Source organism: Lupinus angustifolius, chromosome LG07 (genome assembly GCF_001865875.1).
Source record: "Lupinus angustifolius cultivar Tanjil chromosome LG07, LupAngTanjil_v1.0, whole genome shotgun sequence".
Lineage (NCBI taxonomy): Eukaryota > Viridiplantae > Streptophyta > Magnoliopsida > Fabales > Fabaceae > Lupinus > Lupinus angustifolius.
The window spans coordinates 9,211,809-9,234,043 of NC_032015.1; the positions used below are offsets into that span (position 1 = coordinate 9,211,809).

Here is a 22,235-nt window from a genome sequence, read left to right on the forward strand (position 1 = left end):
ATTTGAGATGCTTCCAAATTATAAAGTATTGGGGAATATTATTTCCGATTTTAAAAAATTGAAGAATTTTTATATTAATTATTGTAGAAAATAAAAAATAAAGGGCCTAATGAGTGATCTCTTTATCTGCAGTCAAATGCTCTACTAGTGTGTTGTGGAGCCATATGTAATTTATGCTATTTGTTTTTATCATGCACAACTTTGATAGTTAGATGCTTTACAAAAATCTATAGTAAGGGAATTTGATATGATTCCAAATCTTAAGATATGGGTATGTATGTATTATTTTTTATTTATAAAAATTAAAAAATAAGGAGATTCATTTTTTCAACTGAATGGTAAAATATATGGCCCAACCGGATTCTATTAGGTGGCCTATCAATTGATAGTCAAATGCTCTATCATTGAGCTATAGATCCACATGTTGATTGTGTATGGAGTGCATAACTCCATTTTTTATTTCGTGATAATAAAAATAGAGACTGTTTCATAACTAAAGGACTCACTTAAGAATGATGATGTTAAGTATGCCATAATTAAAGGACTTACATTAATTAATTAATGATATAATTAATACCTTATATATTGACTCATTTCTAATATCTTAGTTTTTAGGTCAAGATGTGCATGCAATTCTTATTTATTCATTGACCCATTTTTTCAAATCTCTTAGCTTTTGGGCTCTACAATCTTAAAAAATATATTACGTTTAATATTAAATTCAGTTTTAAAAAATCATAATGTTTCATTACTTTTTTAAATGGATAAACACAGAATGCTTATATTCATTTTTTCTTTAATATGTATTGAGTTATGATTGAAAAATATTGTAATACTCTGTTTAATTAAGATTAACTAAAATTGGGGTAAATGAATTTCACATGCTTCCAAATATTAATGAAATGGTCAATATTATTTCCTACTTACAAAAATTAAACAATAAGAAATTGATTTCGGTAAAGAATAAAAAAATAAGGGCTCAACATGGTTCCAACCTCTTGATATGTAGTCAAATGCTCTACCATTGAGCTATGAATCAATATTAACCTTGTATGGACTGCATAATTAGATGTTTAATTTCAAGATATTAAAAATGCATAGAGCATCATAATTAAATGACTCACACTTGAGAATAAGATTCTTGAGTATTCCATACGTGAGATGTGTGGTGAAAAAGCCACACATTGATTAAATAATGGCAGATTGAAAATCTTATAAGTATATGGACAATATCAAGATTTAGTATCATATTCGTCTATTGTGGTTCTTCTTTATTCCTGAATACATTGTTTTGATATTGTCTCAGATTTTGGGCTACAATCCAAACATAATATCTAGGTTTAACAATAAAGAAAGGTAAAATAATCATAACAACATCATACTATTTTTAATTTTTTTTGAATAGATAAACACATAAGACTTATATTAATTTTTTATTTTAATATTCATATCAGTATAATCGAGAAATATTGTACTACATTCTTGTTTATTGAATTCCACATAGATCTACAAAATTTCCTACTTAAGGAAATTGAAATTCTTCCAAATCTTAAAAAAAATGGTGGGAATTATTCATGATTTCCAAAAATTTAAATAAAAAGGATATTTATTTTTGTAGAGAATAAAAAATAAAAGACCCAACTGGGTCTAAGCAGATAACTTCTTAATCTGCATTCAAATACTCTACAATGAGTTATAGACCCTTAGTCGTGTTTGGACTGCATAATTGCATATTTAATTTTGTGATATCCAAAATACAGAGTATCACAATTAAAGCAATCACGCTTGATAATGCCATCATTGTGTATTATTTTTTTTGAGTAAATTACACTGACACCCATAAGTTTTAGTGAAATTATATAAACCACCTCTCACTTTTCTAAACTTATACAAACATCCCTTAATTTTGTACTTTCATTATACTTATACTGATCACCCCTATATAAGAAATAAGTGTAATCTTTTAAACAAAAATGTGATAAATGTAATTAAGTTAAACAAAACATCATATATTGTATAGACAAGTCTAAATAATATACAAATTAATGTATCTTTATTATTTTTTTGTTACAAAATGCGTCAACAATTATAAAGAAATATTGTTTAAATCACTATTATAATGTAGTGTAACGAACCAAAAATAATAAAGATATATTGATTTGTATATTATTTAGACTTGTCTACACAATATATCATGTTTTGTTTAACTTAATTGCATTTATCACATTTTTTGTTTAAAAATTACACTTATTTATTACTATACAGGGTTGGTCAGTGTAATGAAAGGATAAAACTAGGGGAGGTTTGTGTAAGTTTAGAAAAGTGAGAGGGGGTTTGTGTAATTTCACTAAAACTCAGGGGGTGTCAATGTAATTTACTCTATTTTTTTTGTTGGTTTCCACAATGTCTAAGCCAGAAATATCCACAGGTATGTGAGACTAACTCTCAAAGCGAATATTTTTTATTCATACAACTCGAATCCGAAACCTTATTTAAGGGGAATCAAACATATACCACTTGAAATAACACTCATTGTTATTATATATATATATAAAGTAAATATTAATTAATTGATCGTATATTGAAAAGTAAATGTGTGGACTTATATCTAATTTAATTAATGATTTGAGCCATTGATCAATTGTTTCAACTCTCTCGAGTTTTTGGGATCTAATTTCTTGACAGAATAGGTTTACTATTAAAGACAAAGTTTAAAAAAACATAATAAGATCATAACATCTCATTAGTTTTTAAATGTATAAACATATTAATTTTGATATAATTAATAAATGTTCTAATAAAATTTTATTTAAAGAGGTGTAGAGGTTTAAAAAATTTCCAGTAAAGGAACTTGAGATGATTTAAAATATAAAATTATTGGCGGATACTTTTTTTTATTTATAAAAATTAAAGAATAAGATTTATTCTACAGATAAAAAATAAAGGGCCGAAGCGAGTATGAATCACTAACCTCTTGATCTACACTCAAAAGCCCTACTACTGAGCTATGGACCCATATTAGTCATGTGTGGATTGCATAATTCCCAGTTTAATTTCAAGATATTAAAAACACATATACCATCATAATTAAAGGACTCACACTTGAGAATAAAATTGTTCAGTATTCCATATGTGAGATGTGTCGTGAAAAAACCATAGATGGATTAATTAACAGTATATTGAGAATCTTATAAGTATATGAAATCATATGTAATGTGTTAATGATTTTGGTCATGTGATATAATATTTGCTTATTGTGGTTCTTCTTTATTCCTTGATCCATTGTTTCAAATCTCTGGAGAGTTTCTGGGCTCTACAATTCAAACAAAATGTTAAGGATTAATATTGAAGAAAAAGTTTAAAAACCATAATAAAATCTTAATGTCTCCATAGTTTTTAAATTTGATAAACAGGTAAATTGGATGTTCATTAAATATGATTGAGAAATATTGTAATACTCTTTTGTTTGACGAATTCTAGATATTTTAAGAAAATTCTCCTAAAGGAATTTGAGATGCTTCAAAATCTTAAAAAGTATTATTTCTGATTTACAAATTTTTTTAATGAATAAGGAGATTGTTTTTTGTAGAGAATAAAAAATAAAGGGCAAACCGTGTATTAATTATTGACCTCTTGATACACAGTGAAAAGCTCTACCACTTTCATATAGACACATATTAGTCGTGTGTGGACTACATAATTCCAAGTTTAATTTCTTGATATCCCAAATACATAGAGTATGTAATTAAAGCACTCAAATTTGAAAATGCGGTTGTTGAGTATTCCGTATGTAAGTTGTGTGATGAAAAATTCATACATAAATTAATTAATGGTATATTGAAAACCGTTTATTTATATGGACACATATCTAATTTACTAATATTTTGGGTTAAGATGTGCTATGATATTTATTTATTGTGATTATTGTTGAGTATTATTGTTTATTCCGTGACCTATTGTTTCAAATATTTGGAGTTTTTGGGCTATAAAATCCTAAAAAATATTTAGGTTTACTATTGAAGACAGTTTAAAAAAATCATAATAAGATCCTAATGTCTCCATAATTTTTTAAATGGGTGACCATATATAAGGCTTATGTTTATTTTCCTTTGATATCATTTTGACATAATTGTGAAATATTGTAATTCTTTTTTCTTTTTTTTAATGAAACAATTTCGGGGAATTTGAGATGCTCCTAAATCTTAAAGAATGGGTGGGTATTATTTCTGATTTAGGACAATTAAAAAATAAATAGATAATTTTTAATAAGAATAAAAAATAAAGGGCCCAACCGGGTTCGAACCGGTGACCTCTTGATCTGCAGTCAAATGCTCTACCACTGAGCTATGGACCCATATTTGAATGAAGGTTGCATAATTATATAACAAATCTCGTGATATTCAAAATACAGATTAAATGACTTATTCTTGAGAAAGTGATCGGTGAGTATTCCAAATGTGAGTTGTGTGATGAAAAAATGACACACTGATTAATTACTAGTATATTGGAAACCTTATAAGTACAATAACTCATATATAATATTTTAATATTTGGGTCATGTGATATTATAATCGTTTATTGTGCTTCTTCTTTATTCCTAGACATAATGTTTCAAATTAAGCTTTTAATATTAAAGATAAAGTTAAAAAACCATAATAAGATTATACTATGACATTATTATTTTCAAATGGATAAACATATAAGTTATGTATTTTTCTTTAATACTCATTTTGATATGATTGAGAAATATTGTAATACTTTTTTTGTTAATGAAATCTACATAGATTTAATAAAAAAACAGATAAAGGAATTTGAAGTGATTCAAAATCTTAAAATATTGGTGGGTATTATTTCTGATTTACAAAGATTGAAGAATAAAATGGTTGATTTTTGTAGTAAAAAAAAGGGCCAAACTGAGTATGAATCTCTTAGCTATATCATTGAGCTTTGGACCCATATTAGCCGTGTGTGGACTGCATAACTCCAAGTTTTATTTCATGATATTAAAAATACATATAGTATTGTGGTTAAAGGACTTATACTTGAGAATGAATTTGTTAGTATTTCATAAGTGGAAAAGTCATTAAAAAAATAAGGAGATGAGGTTTTATATTTATAATAAAAATAAGGGGACAAGATGTGGTATGATATTAAATAATGACTCATGTAATGCCTTAATATTTTTGGTTAAGATGTAATATTATATTCATCTATTGTACGAGGTCCTTTACTATTCATTAGAAGAAATTTGTCATATATCTATGGATATTTACAATAATAGTGAATAAAATTGCAAGTGCAGATTTAATATATTTATCGAGGTTAAATTAATTATAGGTATAAGTGTAATATAGTTACGGATGTCTAGGTTGATAACTATATCTATTAGTGATAGCAAACATAACTAGAACTGTATGCATATATATAATATATTTATGGACATTAAATAAACTGTTAGTATATGTGTAATATAACTACAAATGTCTAGCTTGGTAACTATATGTATTAGTGACAACAAAACAAAATTGTAAGTATAAATATAATATACTTATAGATGTTAAATAGACCATAATATATATAATATAGTTACATATGTCTAGATTAATAACTATATGTATTAATGATATAATACTCTGTTCGGTATAGATGACTTACACCTACAAAAAAAAAAAAAAATGTTCCTTGACATATTCTTTCTAATCTCTGGAACATTTGGTGTCTAAAATCCTAACAATATGTTTAGGTTTAATATTTAAAGACAAAGTTTAGAAAATCATAATAAAATCATCATAATGTCTCAATAGTGTTTTAAATAGGCTTATATTTATTTTTTCTTTAATATTCATTTCAATATAATTGAGAAATATTTGTAATAATTTTTTGTTTAATAAAATCTTCATAGATTTATAAAAATATTTGGTTAAGGAATTTGAGATGCTTTGAAATCTTATAGAAGGTGAGTTTAATAAGAGATTAAGACGATGTTTGTAATGGGTGGATTATTAAATAATTAAACATAGTCTTTGAGGGGTGAATATAATTTTTTGGGTTAAAATTGTATTATTTGGTTACAAGCCAATACTCTTGTTTATATAAAAAAGCTTCAATCAACAATACTCTTTTTCATATAAAAAAACTCCAATCAACCCATCAAGTAATAAAAAATCACAATTAACCAAGTTGTATGCCCTCTTCAAGTAGACCTTAAAACAAGGGCATTCCCCTATTCATCCATTACTACAATTATTAATTGACTTTGTTGAGTTCAAACATAACCACAAATAAGTTCAAACCACTTTTTCATCTCAAAAGAAGCTAATTTGATTGTTTTTAGACATTATTTTTTTTATTGAGTTGATTTATTCAATCAATTCAACCATCCGAGTCATCGATTTTAGACTTAAACTGACCAAGTTGAATAATTCAACCACCCAAATCATCTAATTTTAATACAAAACTAATTAGATGTGAGAGTTAGATTGATCAAATATTCACTTTAAGGATCGGTTAGACCAACTAGTATAAGTTGGTTTATAAGAGTATTATTTTCAATCATATAATGTGGAACTAACTTGTTTTGAGTGAGGGACTACATATCAAAACAAGTGTCATTTCAAATATTGAACATTGACCTTCAACCTTGTATGATACTTGAAGATTCAATATACCTCAATCAACTTCTTCTTAATTATTATTTTTTCCCCTAATTAAATCCACTTCCTTATAAATCATATACAATTGCAAAAGCACCTTCGTAATGATAAAGACATTGAAATTGTGTTAGATAAAGAAAGATATTTAAAATGAATAGATCTAACTCTAGGGATGGTGTCGAAGATAATGTATTTTTAACTATCACCAATATTGGAGAATTGGTCATATTATTCGAATTAATAACAATGATAGGTGATATATACAGTGATATTCGTACTTATAATGGTTTGTCTACGTCTTTTCAAGTTAGATCTTGACAAAATGTACTAACAAGACAGCAGAACAAAACTGTTTCTTTGGCTTGAAGTTTGACGCATCGCTATCAAGTTTCTTATTTTGCTTATGCATATCGTCAAATTCAAACTATAGCATTAGAAAGTAGCTTGATTTTGACTATATATATGACATTCAGACAAGCCATGTGTGTTAAAAAAAGGCCTAAAAGATTATATTGACAAATGTACACTGGTGATATTATTCTGAGTATAACACACGAGAGAATCCTTTAAATATTAAAAATAAGAGAACAATAAACGTTGATTGCTTCATGTCATGACCAAATATTAGCTTAGGAAAATGACATAAATTTATATATATTTTTAAATTTCAATCATTTAAATAAAACATAAATATCAACATGTATTGTTTTCATTTCTTTTAGCTAACTACAATGTGTTCTTAATGCAAGTAAGTTCCCAGATGTATGCATTCATAGCCATATATTAAATTGGTATCCACACCTATAATTGACAATATTATGGTTATGGAAATCTCCTCGACATTAATTACAATATATAATAAAACTATAATTTAAAACACCCACTCAAACTAATTGGTACAAGTAGCTAGTTTCTTGTATAAACAAAAACAAATAATTTTATTAAGGAGATATCAGAGGTATAGTTACTACAAGAGATTACAAGACTAAAAAAAATCAGAAAACACCATATGATATGTCTAAAAAGTATAAGTAATTTAAGATAATTTCAGAAGACTTTCGTCTAGTTTAGAACTCATTTCTGATTGTTGAGATGGCACTAACAGTTTAAAGGGGCTGAACTATGAGAGGTAGTCCATAAGTGGGTCTCAATGAGAGCATAATAGAAGGTGAATGTTGGTAATTAGGGGAGACATTAAAACTAAATCTAGAGAGGAGTAGAGTTAAAACTATCTTATACTCCATAAAGGTCAAGTTCCTACCAATACACATTCTCCCTCCAAACCCAAAAGGCAAATACCCCATCTTGTGGTTGCATCCACCATTCACATCATCCATAAACCTCTCAGGTCTAAACTCATTCACATCCTTTCCCCATAATTTTGGGTCATGATGCATCCCTACAACATCGATCCACATGTTTGTCCCATTAGGAACTGTTAAATTATCAACTTGAATGTTTTCTCTTGCTTGTCTTTGCACATTTGGTGCAGGTGGATAGAGTCTTAGGACTTCATTCATCACCCACTTCATCTGCATGTAGGGTCAAAACTATTTTATATAATGTAGGGACACAAATATAAACATTATAATTGTGGTGCTAGAATGATAGAATTATTTTAATTAATAAGTAGTGTCATGCACACTCAAATATTGTAGCTTCACACGGGCTTTATGCTGTGTTTGTGGAACATGGAGATTTTGTTCATTATTTAAATGATTAGTTGGTCGTGGAATCGTGGGCTGCAAATATATAGAAAAATCTTTAATGTCAAATGTGAACTTTGACCAAGTAATGTGGTTTAGACTTTACAGACCAAACACACGTAGTTATTCAAGCCTAAGCCACAAAGTTCAAATACTATCCACACTAACATTTAATTGTCACCACATGACGACAAATTTTGAAATAAATAACATTTTATTTCCCCTTTTCTTTTAGGTATGAATTTACTAACTGCTAACTTTAAGTTACAGTGTTTCTGAACTCTAAGAACTTAATCATAGTCTAAATAAACTTATAAATCAATGATATAAGTTTTTTAAATTTACTCTTCATCATAGCCATCAATTTTATAGACATTTAATGATTTAGATTTACTCACTAATTTAAATTATTGGATTTCCCTAAAATTTATAGCTCGGAGTAAGTGAATCCCTCCTCATAGTTATATAGGAAATTTTTTGGTGGCCAAACATCGTATCATATTTGGTAGAATTTATGCAAAGGCATTTTTTTCTATACCCTATACAAATTTTAATCTCACATAAACACTCAACATTATATAATTAAACGTGCATAATCTATATAATAGTATAATTAACGTTTTCAATCGTGGTTATTAATAGTAATTGTTGGTAATTTGGTATAATATTATAATTTTGATAGTTTTATAAGCATATCATGATATATCAATTGTAAATTTTGTTCCAGAGTATATATGTTATGTTACCTTTTTTAGCTTGGCAAGCACTTTAATATCAAGCTCATTATCACCAATCACTTCTCTAATCTCATCTCTTAATTGGATTTGCCAATCTTGATGCATAGCTAGAAGAAACAAAGTCCATGAAATAGCCAAAGCTGTTGTCTCATGGCCACCAAAAAAGAACGTCTTGCACTCATCCACTAATTCCCTTGTGCTTAATTTCTTTCCATCAACTTGATGATTTTCTTTCAGCAATGACCCTAACAAGTCTTGTTGATCGCATCCTTTGTTCGATTTCTTTCGCGCCGTTATGACTGACAACAAAAGCTTATCGATCTCGTTCCCAAGTTTCTTGGCTTCAAGGCTTTTCTTCACGTTGAAACACTTGCCATATGGAACCCCTACATACCTTGTTGTCTTGAAAAGTGTCCTTTGTAGGGCTCTTAACTTTTCAAACACTACACTTCCATCTTCATCATTCATTCCAAAGCTTGATCTTGCTATGATTTTCCCCGCTGTTGATATAACTTCACTTTCGACATCGATTTCGTGGTTGCCTGAGTTAATTTGAGTAACCCACCTATCTATCATTTGCTTGGTAGATTCTATCATCATATTTCTCATTGCCTATATTACATTTAAACAATAAAATTAACTTTATACTTTAGAATAGGTCTAGTATGTATAATTATGATAATAGAAGAATAAAAAGTAAAAACATAACTTCAGGTTGGTTGACTTTGGTGTCACTCCTAATATCAATGAAAGAAAATTTGCCCTTTAGAATATTTAATTGAACAAAAAATTTTGTGATTAACACTCCGAGGGAGTTGGTGTCGTGGGCCATGCATGTAGTTGTTTTCTAAAAAGTTATACTCCATTTGTTTCTATTTTTTTATATATTAACTTTTTATGTTTTAGAAAATCAATATACATTATGATTTTTCTAATTATACATTTACTTATTCCTCATTTTTCACTTCATATTTCTCCATTTTCTTTAATGTGAATTATAATAGGTTATTTTAGTGAAATTACATTAAATTTTATAGCATTAATCCTTTCATAAACTATATGTTCACATATATGAAATAGAGTGAGTATTACATAGATAGTTTTAACTTAATTTTGAGGTGAAGTGCATAAAGTTTAACGCCCAAGTATGTTGTCTATCAATAGTTTCGCACCATGAGATGTGTAGGGTGAAAATAAAAAAATTAATTGAGTATAAGAATATATTATTATAGTAGAAACGTACGCACCACCTTTCAAGATTGAAAGTCGCCATAGTCCAAACTGATTGAAATTAATGTCACTCATACATTGCCAAGTCAAAATTATGAAGTTACACCTAACCTCATTCTAGTCATATTACTTTTTACCTCTCACACATATTTAATAAAATTTCTTTTCCAAACAAAAAATAAAGAAATTATAATTAAACAATCATTTGACTGTGTGAACATCAAGGTTTTTAATTACGAGTTTTAATTAAGGTAGCTATTGCGTTGTGGATGAGATCACATCTTATTATTCATGTTCGACGTTGTGTCTCAAATTAATCAAAAAGTCTCTTTATTTAAAAAGAAAAAATTTTAAAAACAAAAATTAATATTTAAATATTATTTGAATTGTTAGCAACATAAAAACAAGAAAGTTCTTGGACAATTTTAAGAAAATATAATCGCATGATAATGAAGATGACCATAATCACAATGTCCCGATCCTACTAATCTAGAACTTAATTTAAAAACTTAGTGAGTATATACATGCCCCTAGCAAGCTAGAGAGAGTAAGAGAGATAAACCTTTAAGTTAAGAGGAGAAAATGCAGGGGCTATAACATGCCGGTGACGAACCCATTCAGCGCCTTCAACCATTACTAAACCTTTTCCAAACATAGACTCTCTGTCATTTTTAAACACACTGGGTTTTCCCCATCTTTTAGCCATCACCTCTGTGGACATTTTATTTAGGAATTCAGGGTCTGCAATGTACAGAAACGGTTCCGTGCCCAACCAGTAGATGAACACCTTCCCTGCACAAGAGAATGATAATTTTATGTTCATTTATTATTTCTTATATAAACCCAAATATGATTCATTGTGCACTTTACTAGTCATGTTTAATTTCTTTAAGTCTCAAACATTTGATAAAAAACTTAAAACACAAAATCTTAGACAACTTTAGTATTAGACATTATGGTAGTAAAATCCTTTACAATTGTTTAAAGTTTAAACCAAAATATGAAGGAAAATAAATATGAATTTAATATGTATTCACTGTCAAAGTGTTAGTGTAAAGTTTTTTTATACCCACAACACATTGTTGATTTGTATTACTTTTGTTTAAGAATTAACATATTAAATCCAATAAATATATGCAACAAATGATAATTCACATCGATCTTATATATGTATTGGAAAGCTTACCATAAGAACTTTGCCACCGAGAAAAATATGGGAACACGGTGGAGTGTATATCATGGGTAAGGTTTGAGGACCCAGATGAAGATTTCTTCTTTTTCATCTCTTGAATGTTTCCAAGTGGAAAACTTGGGGGTGGTCCTCCAAACCCACATCTTTTAAGCTTTTGATGCTTTTGGATAGGTGAAACCCACCAAGAAAACGTTAGTTTCAAGACCAAGAAGAGAACTAAGATTGCCACCAAGGGAAGTGCCAAAAACTCCATCTCTCTTTAGATATAAGAAGTTATGCTAACAGATAGATCGATTGCTATGTGTTGGGTTATGGCAAAGGAAAGTGCAAAATGAGTTATTTATAGAATGAGAAATGGGATATGAGTGTGAAATAAAGAAACGTGGAATTTGACTATGGAAGAAGACCTTTAGCTATGTTTGAACAATTTCGAGGGCTACTCGGTTAAACCTTTTTAGGAGTCGTATTTCTGCTTTGCTTTCACAATCTTTGCCATTTTTGGACGTACCCACTACTATTTGGTCGGAATTACTTTATTTATTTATTTTGAAAAATATGTAGACTTTTTAAGATGGACAAATTGATTAAATTTCAATAAGTTACTTCAAAAAATTTATTACATGAGCAAAAATTGTTAAAAGTGATAAGATGATAATGACACAAATAACAATTAACATTATAAACTATAAATAAATGCAAATAAAATAAAATCAAATATCATCTAACATGTAGTGTTGATCGTCATATTTTGTAGGTATGATACAAGAATATCAAAGTACTAACAAAATTAAGGATGTAAAACAAATTAATAGCGATGACAAAATAAAAAATGTGTACACGTTGTATATCAAATAATTTAATTATGTAAAAAATTATTATAAATCTTGAACAAAAAAGGTTTTATACAAATCATTAGAACAAAGATAGATTTTCTTTTCAGACTCAATTATTGTTACTTAAGGACTATAGTCCAATATATTTTTATGGGGCAATATTCTTAATGAGTATTAAACGATATTATACTTTTCTCACTTAATATCATATATTTATTTCAATTCCATATCAACTGTATGATAATATAAAACAATGCACCCAACAAAGTATTTAACGAATTTATGCTTTGAATAATAGTAATTTATAACACAACAAATTTTAATAAAGAATAAAAATAATAAAATACTTGTCATATAGAGAGATAAAATTATTTGTATAAGTAAAAATATTTGGGGCTCTCATTAGTTATGGGCCTGACCCTACTAACACGCCCCCTCAAACTAAAACTTAGCGTTTTAAGCTTGTTATAAATAATTTCTCTAAAAATGAAAATAATCAAATGACTATAAGGGCTCTACAAAGATCGCTGAAAACGTGTTGTAACTGCGAAAAATACATCATAGGAATAGCCATCGGTGAAAAGAGAACTCACTAGTAATATCACTATTAGAATAATCATCAATGAGAAAAGAAATCAACATTAATATAATTCGTCAATGATAGAAAGAAACCACCAAAATGATTGTCGGGTGGGAAGAGAACTCAATGATATAATTCATCACTTGAAGATAAGTTATCATCAGAATGATCATTGACAAGAAGAGAAACCAATATATAAAATGAAGAAAGCAATTTTTTGTATTGGAACATGTTGGTAGTTGTTTATTTGGTTGACTGTTACATGAATTTGAAATAACTTGATTGAAGAAAAAATGAATGAATACTAACGAGAACATGACATGACAAATGGAGATGACTAATAGTAGTTATGAATTTTGAGTACCTAGGTAGTGGAATATTGATTAAACATGTCACAAATGATGAAACCATTTTGATGTCATATACAATTGCAGTATGATCATAAAGATGGGTCAAACTCAAATATGAGTCAGTCCAAAAAATTTATTGTAGAGTCAAAAAATATTACAAACGATAAGATAATAACAACCCAAATAATAATTAATAATATAAATACTAATAATAGATAAATTCAAATTAAATGAAATCCCGTTTTCACGGTTTAGGCTGCTCCCATTTTGCTCGCCGCTACTATGGGAATCACTTTTGCTTTCTTTTCCTCTGACTACTAAGATGTTTCAGTTTGTCAAGTTGTCTCTTGCCTACCCGTGGATTCAACAACAGTTCAAAAAGTTGACCTATTCGGGAATCTCCGGATATACGCTTATTTTCAACTCCCCTATCATGAGGCTAGGACAATGGACCATTGTATTTCCAACCTTGTCCGTCACTCAATTTAAACCAATTTTATACTTAACAACTCATGAAAATTAACCACATAAGAAGAAGATGATGAATAATAGTGAATTAGACTTTGTTTAAGAGAGTGGTTTTGGAGGAAAGGAAAGGGAATGAATAATTTTAGAGAGTCTCCTCTTGTTTAAGAGTTGGATGAAGGAGATGAAAGATTTTGAAGGTTTTCCCATTCCCTCTAAAACCTTCCACGTGTCCATTTCTATAGTTCACCCAATTTGGGTTTTTCTAGAGACAAAATACCAAAATTCCTAAATACTTTTAGTAAAATTATATGTTTATATTATTGTTCATTTCTCAATGCTAATTATATTTTTAAATGAAAAATAAAAGAAATTTTACATTATCATTATTTTAACATTCTTCAGTCTAAATTTTATACTCACAAACAATTGAGATGATTGTCTTCATTTTTCATCTCTTTCCTCCCCCATCTTTGTCCTTTGAACTCTCTCATCTATTTCCCTCATAACTCTCAAACATATCATTAGTTAACATATTATTGGAGAAGAAAACTACCACATTTTACATATTTTACTCATTTAATACATATTGAATTGTTTTACAACATGTGTTTATTAGTTTGTTAGCTAGTTAGTTAGATAAGTTTGTTACATATTCATGTAGTATAAATAAGACTTCTCATGTCTTGATCAAAAATGAGAATTCATCATAATATTCATTTTACGTTTTCGCAATACTTTCACAATATGGTATCAGAGTCTTCGTCTCAGCTTTGGTTACTGCTACACATTCTCTACAATTAATATTATTATATTTCTCTTCCAAGATTCATCGTCATCAACACCAGAATCAAATGGATTAAGCCCAACAAAGAAAATCTATGTTGTTGTTGGTAATGATGTGCAGGATTGATTAAAGACTGTGGCGTGGGCTCTCAAGAAATGGAATTCTCAACCAATTTTCATTGTTATTCTCCATGTCACTTACAACATTTCTATGGATTATGTTTACACACCATTTGGAAAACTTCCAACGAATTCCGTGAATGATGAGAAACTTGAAGTTCTTAGGAAATATGAGGAAGAGAAAATCAACAAGTTGCTTTCTAAATATGTTGCTTTGTGGAGGTTCCTATAGAAATTCTTGAAGTAGAGAAGTTTGATGAACCTATGCAAAAGCACATCATAGACTTGATCATTGGTCTAGGAATGAACAAGATCAACAACAACAACAAGATCAACAATATCTCCAACAACAATAAGATCAACAACAACAACAACAACAATATCAACAACAACAACAATAAGATCAACAACAACAACAACAATAACAAGATCAACTGATTGAGAAAATCCAATCACGTTAGGATCGAGATTCCGATCCATTACATGGTCATGATATCAAATCGAATTATCAAGCTGGAGTCAATTGACATATACCTACCCTCTAGCTTGAGGGGCTATTGGAGAAGAAATCTACTACATTTTACACATTTTATATATTTTACACATTTAACACATGTTGAATTGTTTTACAACATGTGTTTATTAGTTTGTTAGCTAGTTACTTAGGTAAGTTTATTACATATTGATATAGTGTAAATAAGGTTTCTCATGTCTTGATAAAAAATGAGAATTTATCATGATATTCATTTTATGCTTTCGCAATACTTTCACATGTAGTTATGGGTCGTGTAATAAATATTATTCAAATATGTGATAAATTGATCAGATCAATAATTTCAATTATTTTAGATGAAAATTAATTTAACTATTTACCTTTAATGGATAAATTGTTTTTGTCTACCATGACCCAACAAAGTTGCAGACAAAAATTTAATCTTTGAAACCTTGTTCACATGTGCATGCGTAATGCATGCAAGATAAACCCTTTCTTATTTTACACGAGAAAAATATTTTTAGGTCCACGTCAAGAATTAATGAGGGAGATTCTGTTCACATAAAATATTATGAAACTTACTAAGGTAGGTACTGTTCAGAGAACTACTTAAACCAGCATTTTATATATGTTAAGTTGGATAAGTCAATGTAACAACAAATAAAGTTGTATCAGTAATATTATTAAAAATATAAATCTCTACGGCATACTTTTTTTAAATACAAACTCTCAAGTTATTTTATCTGTCTCTCCATTTGCACTTTATTGGTGTTATTTTAATACACATATTAATACAATCATTGATGTCATTCATTGACATAAAATGATTATATTTTGGTCAAAGTAACGTTTGTAACTCATATTCATTATTAATGCGCTCTATTTAATTTGCACTAATACTCATAAAGACAATTGAAAAAATAATAAATGTTTCCTTATTTATATACGCTTTAATATGTAATTTTAGTGAAAACTATTAGAGCGACTATTAAATTGAAAGGGAGAGAGCATCTATAATGAAGATTGTCTTCCATCTTTTTTATAATATTCTTTAATTGTTTTAGTTTTGTCTTCTTACAGGATCATTTTAAAGTTTTATGTAATCTAATTGATTTTTGTTATCAAAATAATTTTATATTAATAGAATGAGAATAAAAGTCATTAAGTAATTGAATAAAAAGATAAAAAAAAATAGTCTCATTAATAAATGATAATTTATAAAATACATCTTATTATTAACAAATTTAATAAGAGTAATAATAACAATAGTTACCAATTTTCTTAATATGCATCAAAGCGATTTTTTTTAATATTTACTAAAATGATTTTATCAAATGAGGTGAAGGAGTAGACAGAAAGAATTCTCCAAATTTGGTCGGTGGGTCAGGAAGTGATTTTTTTGGGTCTCAACTTCTAAAGCTGTGAATGGTTTGTATATGACAGTTCTGCTTGTTTGAGGGACACTGCAATTTATTCAATTTAACACGAACATCACATTCTTTTCCGTAAGAGTATGTACATTTGATTTAATCATGTTTTGAAAAGAAAACTATATCATTATAGAAATAAGAACATTATTTTCTCATAGTAAGATTCTTATTTGTTAAGAACATTACTTCTTTGCTTATTCTTATAATAAAATATAGACCCCAAAGATATAAAAAGGGAGAGGGAAATTGTATAGGATAGATTGCCACAATTAAATAAGAATAAAAATGATATTATAGGAAAAAAGTAGCTATTAGATATGTTCAACAAAAACTAATTTATAGCCACGAAGGTAGCTTGAAAATTGTAACTGTATAACTTATTAAAATATGATTGTTAGTTAAAACTAGTTTTGTAACTAGTTGAAATTTTAAAAAAAAAATACTAAATAGTTCATATAGTATTTATTTTATTATTTATTAATTAAATAATTATTAATTTGATTAGTTAAGTAGATAGATAATTTAAAAATAGAATTTCTAATCATTTATTTTAATATTTTATTTATAATTGAATATGTAATATTTTATTTGGAGATGACTAATTGAAGGTGTCAATCATCTCTAGACAAGTTGTAGAAGCTCATAAATTTCTTATTATTTCTTTAACTTTTTTAATGAAAGTAATTAAATTCTTTTTGAGTTGAGATGGATGCATATACTAATATCGTTGTCTTACTCATTTTAAATAGATATGTGAATAATTATAATTTAATATAAAAAATATATCATTTTAAATTGAGATTTAGTGCGAACATTAGTTTTACTCAGTTATGTAATTAATATAAAATCACATCCATTTCAGATGTGATACACTACATATATTAGTGATGTTGTTTGATATTGGCTAGAGGAATATACTTGTTAAAATATATTTCAAATTCTAAATAAATAAAAATCAATTCAATTCATTAATCATCAATCAATTTTCAAGTCAGAAGTATGTTATTTTAGTTTCGCTATTTCACTTAGGGAAATGAGAATCAAGATGAATTTTTGTTACACACAAAATAAAGGATTTTTCTTATAATTACATTTTAAACAAATAAATTAAGTGTATTATAAAGTTCATGCAATTAAAGTTAGTTTACTTTTATTACGACAAAATTGACTCTGAAACTCTTATTCAAATACTATATTTGTTAATTTAGGAATAAAAAAGAAATTTTTACGTTTTTACCACAAGAATATGGTATTAACTCCAAATAATTTAAAAAATATCATAATCATATTATACATCTTCCTAACTCGTATACTTTTATTACGACAAACGATATATTAATATCTTATCTGAATTGTAATTGACTCTCAACCTCTTATTCAAATACCACATTTTTTAATTTAGGTATAAAAAAGAATTTCTACATTTTACCACAAAAATATAGTATCAACCCTAAATAATTTAAAAATATCAGAATCATATTATAAAGAGTAAATTACACTGACACCCCCTGAGTTTTAGTGAAATTATACAAATTATCCCTCACTTTTTTACAACTACACAAAACCCCTTCTTATTATATTTTCTTTATACAAACCACCCCTGCACGAGAAATATGTGTAATCTTTTAAACAAAAAATGTGATAAACGCAATTAAGTTAACCAAAACATGACATATTGTGGAGACAAGTCCAAATAATATATAAGTCAATACCTCTTTATTATTTTTGATTCGTTACGATAAAGTATAAAAGCAATTTAAACAATATTTCTTTAGAACTGTTACTGTTGATGCATTTTGTAAAAAAAAATAACGAAAATACATTGATTTGTATATTATTTGGAATTGTCTCAACAATATATCATGTTTTGTTTAACTTAATTGTATTTATCAAATTTTTTGTTTAAAAGATTACACATATTTCTAATGCATGAGTGGTCAGTGTAATGAAAGTATAAAAACTAGGGGTTTGTGTAAGTGTAAAAAAAAATGAAGAGTAATTTATGTAATTTCACTAAAACTCAGAAGATGTCAGTGTAATTTACTCTATTATAAATCTTCTTAAGCCGTCTAGCCGATTATCAATTGAAAATTGTGTAACCACACATAGCAAGCATGAATCATGTACTTCATGCATACCTCCAACTCACCTATGTCACATGCGCGTGTCATCACTGCCTAACTCCACCTTTCTATAAAACACCACCTCACTGCCATATAAAGCCACTTGTGCTCTTTTAGTATTCCTTTTTCTTTAAGAGTGAGTAGTTGAAGTTTATGACATTGACATACAACATTAACTCATGGATACCATAAACCACCCCTTTGACTAAGCATGATAATTCAACAAAAATACAGAACTTTTATACCATAAACACGAGTTACCATAAAAAATACACATAACTCATTTAGAAGAAAAAAAGATGAAAAATGAAATCATGGATGCTCTGGGAAAAGTGCTTAGGAAAGACGAGTTTTTTACACCAACGACAAAATTCTACAATTTCTTTGAAAAAAATTGAAATCATGGATGACAATCATGATTTATGGAAAACTACATATTGTAATAATAAAGCAAGAAGGTTACACCAAAAAATAATAATCCACAAAATTGGATTAGTTAGTTTCATAAAAATTCTATTTTTTTGGTACATCAAAAATTAAAAAAGAAAAAACTAATGCATATGAAAAAGAAACTAGTGCCAAAAAAATTTCTTCAATTGTTTGGGTAAGGGTGGAAACAGGCCAGACTTTAGGCCACCTAAAAGACCTATTAAGCCTAACAGACCGGCCTATTTAGTTATATTATATATGAAGGTTGAATTTATACTATTTTAATATAAATAATATTATTATATATGTAATATTAATATAAAAATGTATACAAAAATATAATTTAATTATTAGAATTAGATGGATCTAACTCAAAATATGCCTATAAGTCCATTTAAATGTAGACATAGTAGCCTATTTCATGACCATATAGTATAATAAGCCTTTAAATAGGCTAACAGGTCAGGCCAGACTTTTAAATAGGTCAGACTCAGGCTTTGAATTTTTTTAAACAGGCTAACAGGCCAGACCCAAACTCCTATATGCTATATAGGTTGGGCATATTTAAGGTAAAGTCTGGCCTGACCTGACCTGTTTCCACCCTTAACGTTGGGAATTGCTATTCACGTTTTCCATGTACGTTGAGCATTGTTACTCTTCGTTCAACTTTTGTTGTTCACGTTTTCGACAATTCACTAATTGGACTATATGTTTTTAAAAATAAAAAACAATATAAGAGGTGGTCCCTTTATTAATAAAAGGCTTAAGGATATAAAAAAAGGGTTACACCCTGAATTTTAGTAAAATTATATAAATCACCCTTCACTTTTCTACACCTACTCAAACCTCTCATATTTTTTTATACTTTCATTACACTGATCACCTATGCATAAAAAATAATTGTAATTTAAAATAAAAAATGTGATAAATGCAATTAAGTTAAACAAAACATGATATATTATGAGGAAATATCCAAATAATATACAAATAAATGTATCTTTATTATTTTTGGTTACAAAATCCATCAACAATTCTAAAGAGATATTGTTTAAAACACTCTTATATTATATCGTAAAGAACCAAAAATAATAAAGATGTATCGACTCATATATTATTTGGACTTGTCTCCTCAATATATTATGTTTTGTTTAACTTAATTGCATTCATCACATTTTTCCTTAAAAAATTACAATTATTTTTCATGCAGGGTGATCAGTGTAATGAAAGTATAAAAACTAGGGGAAATTTGTGTAAGTGTAGAAAAGTGAGGGTGATTTGTATAATTTTGCTAAAACTCGGGGGGTGTCAGTGTAATTTACTCTAAAAAACAGAAAGCGGATAATTTTCGAAAAACAATTTTAAAACAACAAAAAATTTGAAAAAAAAAAATTAATAGCGTGAAGTTTCATAAAAAAATAAAAATTAATAATAATACTGTGTCATTAATACCTCTGAATGAATTTAAAATAAATCAAAATTATTTTTATTTATTTTCAAGAATGTAAAAATATGAAAGTATATAATAGAAAAATGTATGTTTCGATTGTGTATGAATTTTATGCATTGTCACTACATCATTCATATTTGGTTATCATTGACTTTTAAAAAAAGTAATTCAAAAAATAGTAAATAATAGTGCATAAATATTACACTTTATATATAAGCAATAAACGTTTAATTTGAACTATTTATAATAGAATTTCAATATTGGTGTGTATATTAGGTTGAGTAGGGATCCACTATATCGTAAGTTTTCTTATACTTGCTCTTCATCTTGTAACACCGCGAATTTTACGATTTTGAATTATAAGATTTTACTAATATTTTCATTAATTATATATTTGAAAATGCTTTTCTGGGAATTTTCGGTAAAGAATTAGACGAAACTCTAGTTGAGTTTTATTCTTAAAATTTTATTTCCGATTTTTTGGTAAAGTTTGGTAATTTTTGGAGACAGTCGATTCTGGACCATTGTCGGGGCCGAATCCGCCCGGTACGGCTCAAAAAGTGTCTTTTTGAGTTCCGTAACTCGGAATCGAATTCCGATCGCGCTGTTGGATTCGTAATTTAATTGTGAGTCAATATAGACTCTGAATACACTCATACCTATTTTCTAAATAATTTTCACTTGGAATGCCGAAATCCGAAATTCTAATCGGATATTAGGATCGGGCGATTAATAATACCCGGTCGAGTATTGGACGATAATACTCTGGCAGGTTTATTGCACGTGACCACAAGGTGATCATTTTGCATTGGGAAGTGAGAGTTGACTTCCATAAAGCAAATCTCTCATCACTTTCTCAAATATCTCATGATCTCATTAGCCACCCTATGAGATTTGTCATTATTGCCTAGGGAAAATCTGATTTCCCTCTTTCCTTAAACCCTCACACTTCACATTTCACTCTCACAATCTCTCATTTGCAAAATTTCAAGAGAAGGTAAAAATCCTCTCTCCATTTTTCTATCATTTTTCTCAAGTCTTCTTCCATCTTCAATCCTTGATCTCTCAACATTCAACCAATAGATGTTGATGAGATTTAAGTATGTTGTTCATGAGTATGTCAAGAACATATTCAACCGTTGAAATTTTCTAAAACGCTTTCTAACTCATTTTCTCTTCAAAACCGAAAATGGTGTTGTTCTTGAACTCATGAAAATATTTTGTTGAAAACATGAACAACTTGTGTTCATGGAGTTGTTGTAATGTTATATTACATACTTTTTGTTATTTTAGCCAAAGGGGATGATGATAAAAATCAAAGGAACCTTTAGAAAATGTTTTGGAAAAATGAGAATGTATGTATTTCTATTTGTTTTTAGCCTTAAACCATGGCTTGGAACAAGTTGGAAAAAAATAGAAAATTTTGTTAAAAATGATGTTGAGGTTTATGAGTACATAAAGGTCTCATGAAACTCTTAAATGATACTTTGTATAACTTACTTTAAAGTGGTAAGATTATCAAAGAATGTCTTAAATAAGAATATGTAGTTTTACTAAAAATCGTATCTTTAAAAGAGATGGAAATCGTGAACGAACTTTCGATGAAAAAGGATGGTCAAGAACATGTGATGTTGGACCGGATGGATGAAAAGGATGTATGA

At 28.0% G+C, this 22,235-nt stretch overlaps 1 protein-coding gene, 1 long non-coding RNA gene and 1 other non-coding gene across 3 annotated transcripts in view; 1 reads left to right on the forward strand and 2 right to left on the reverse strand.

Annotated features, from left to right (window-relative positions):
- Positions 4,283 to 4,354, reverse strand: TRNAC-GCA. The gene has a single exon. It is a non-coding gene; the product is annotated as a tRNA-Cys (tRNA).
- LOC109352430 (cytokinin hydroxylase-like) lies at positions 7,759 to 11,849 on the reverse strand. Its single transcript, XM_019594413.1, has 4 exons — positions 11,513 to 11,849; positions 10,889 to 11,118; positions 9,106 to 9,708; positions 7,759 to 8,185 (listed from the first exon to the last, which is right to left on the reverse strand). Exons 1-4 carry the CDS (start codon positions 11,769 to 11,771, stop codon positions 7,760 to 7,762), a joined length of 1,518 nt encoding a protein of 505 aa, XP_019449958.1. The 5' UTR covers positions 11,772 to 11,849; the 3' UTR covers position 7,759.
- LOC109352229 overlaps positions 18,658 to 22,235 on the forward strand; it is a 39,412-nt gene continuing 35,834 nt past the window's right edge. Inside the window, exon 1 of the long non-coding RNA XR_002108343.1 lies at positions 18,658 to 18,670. This is a non-coding gene — a long non-coding RNA (uncharacterized LOC109352229). The remainder of the gene's footprint in view (positions 18,671 to 22,235) is intronic.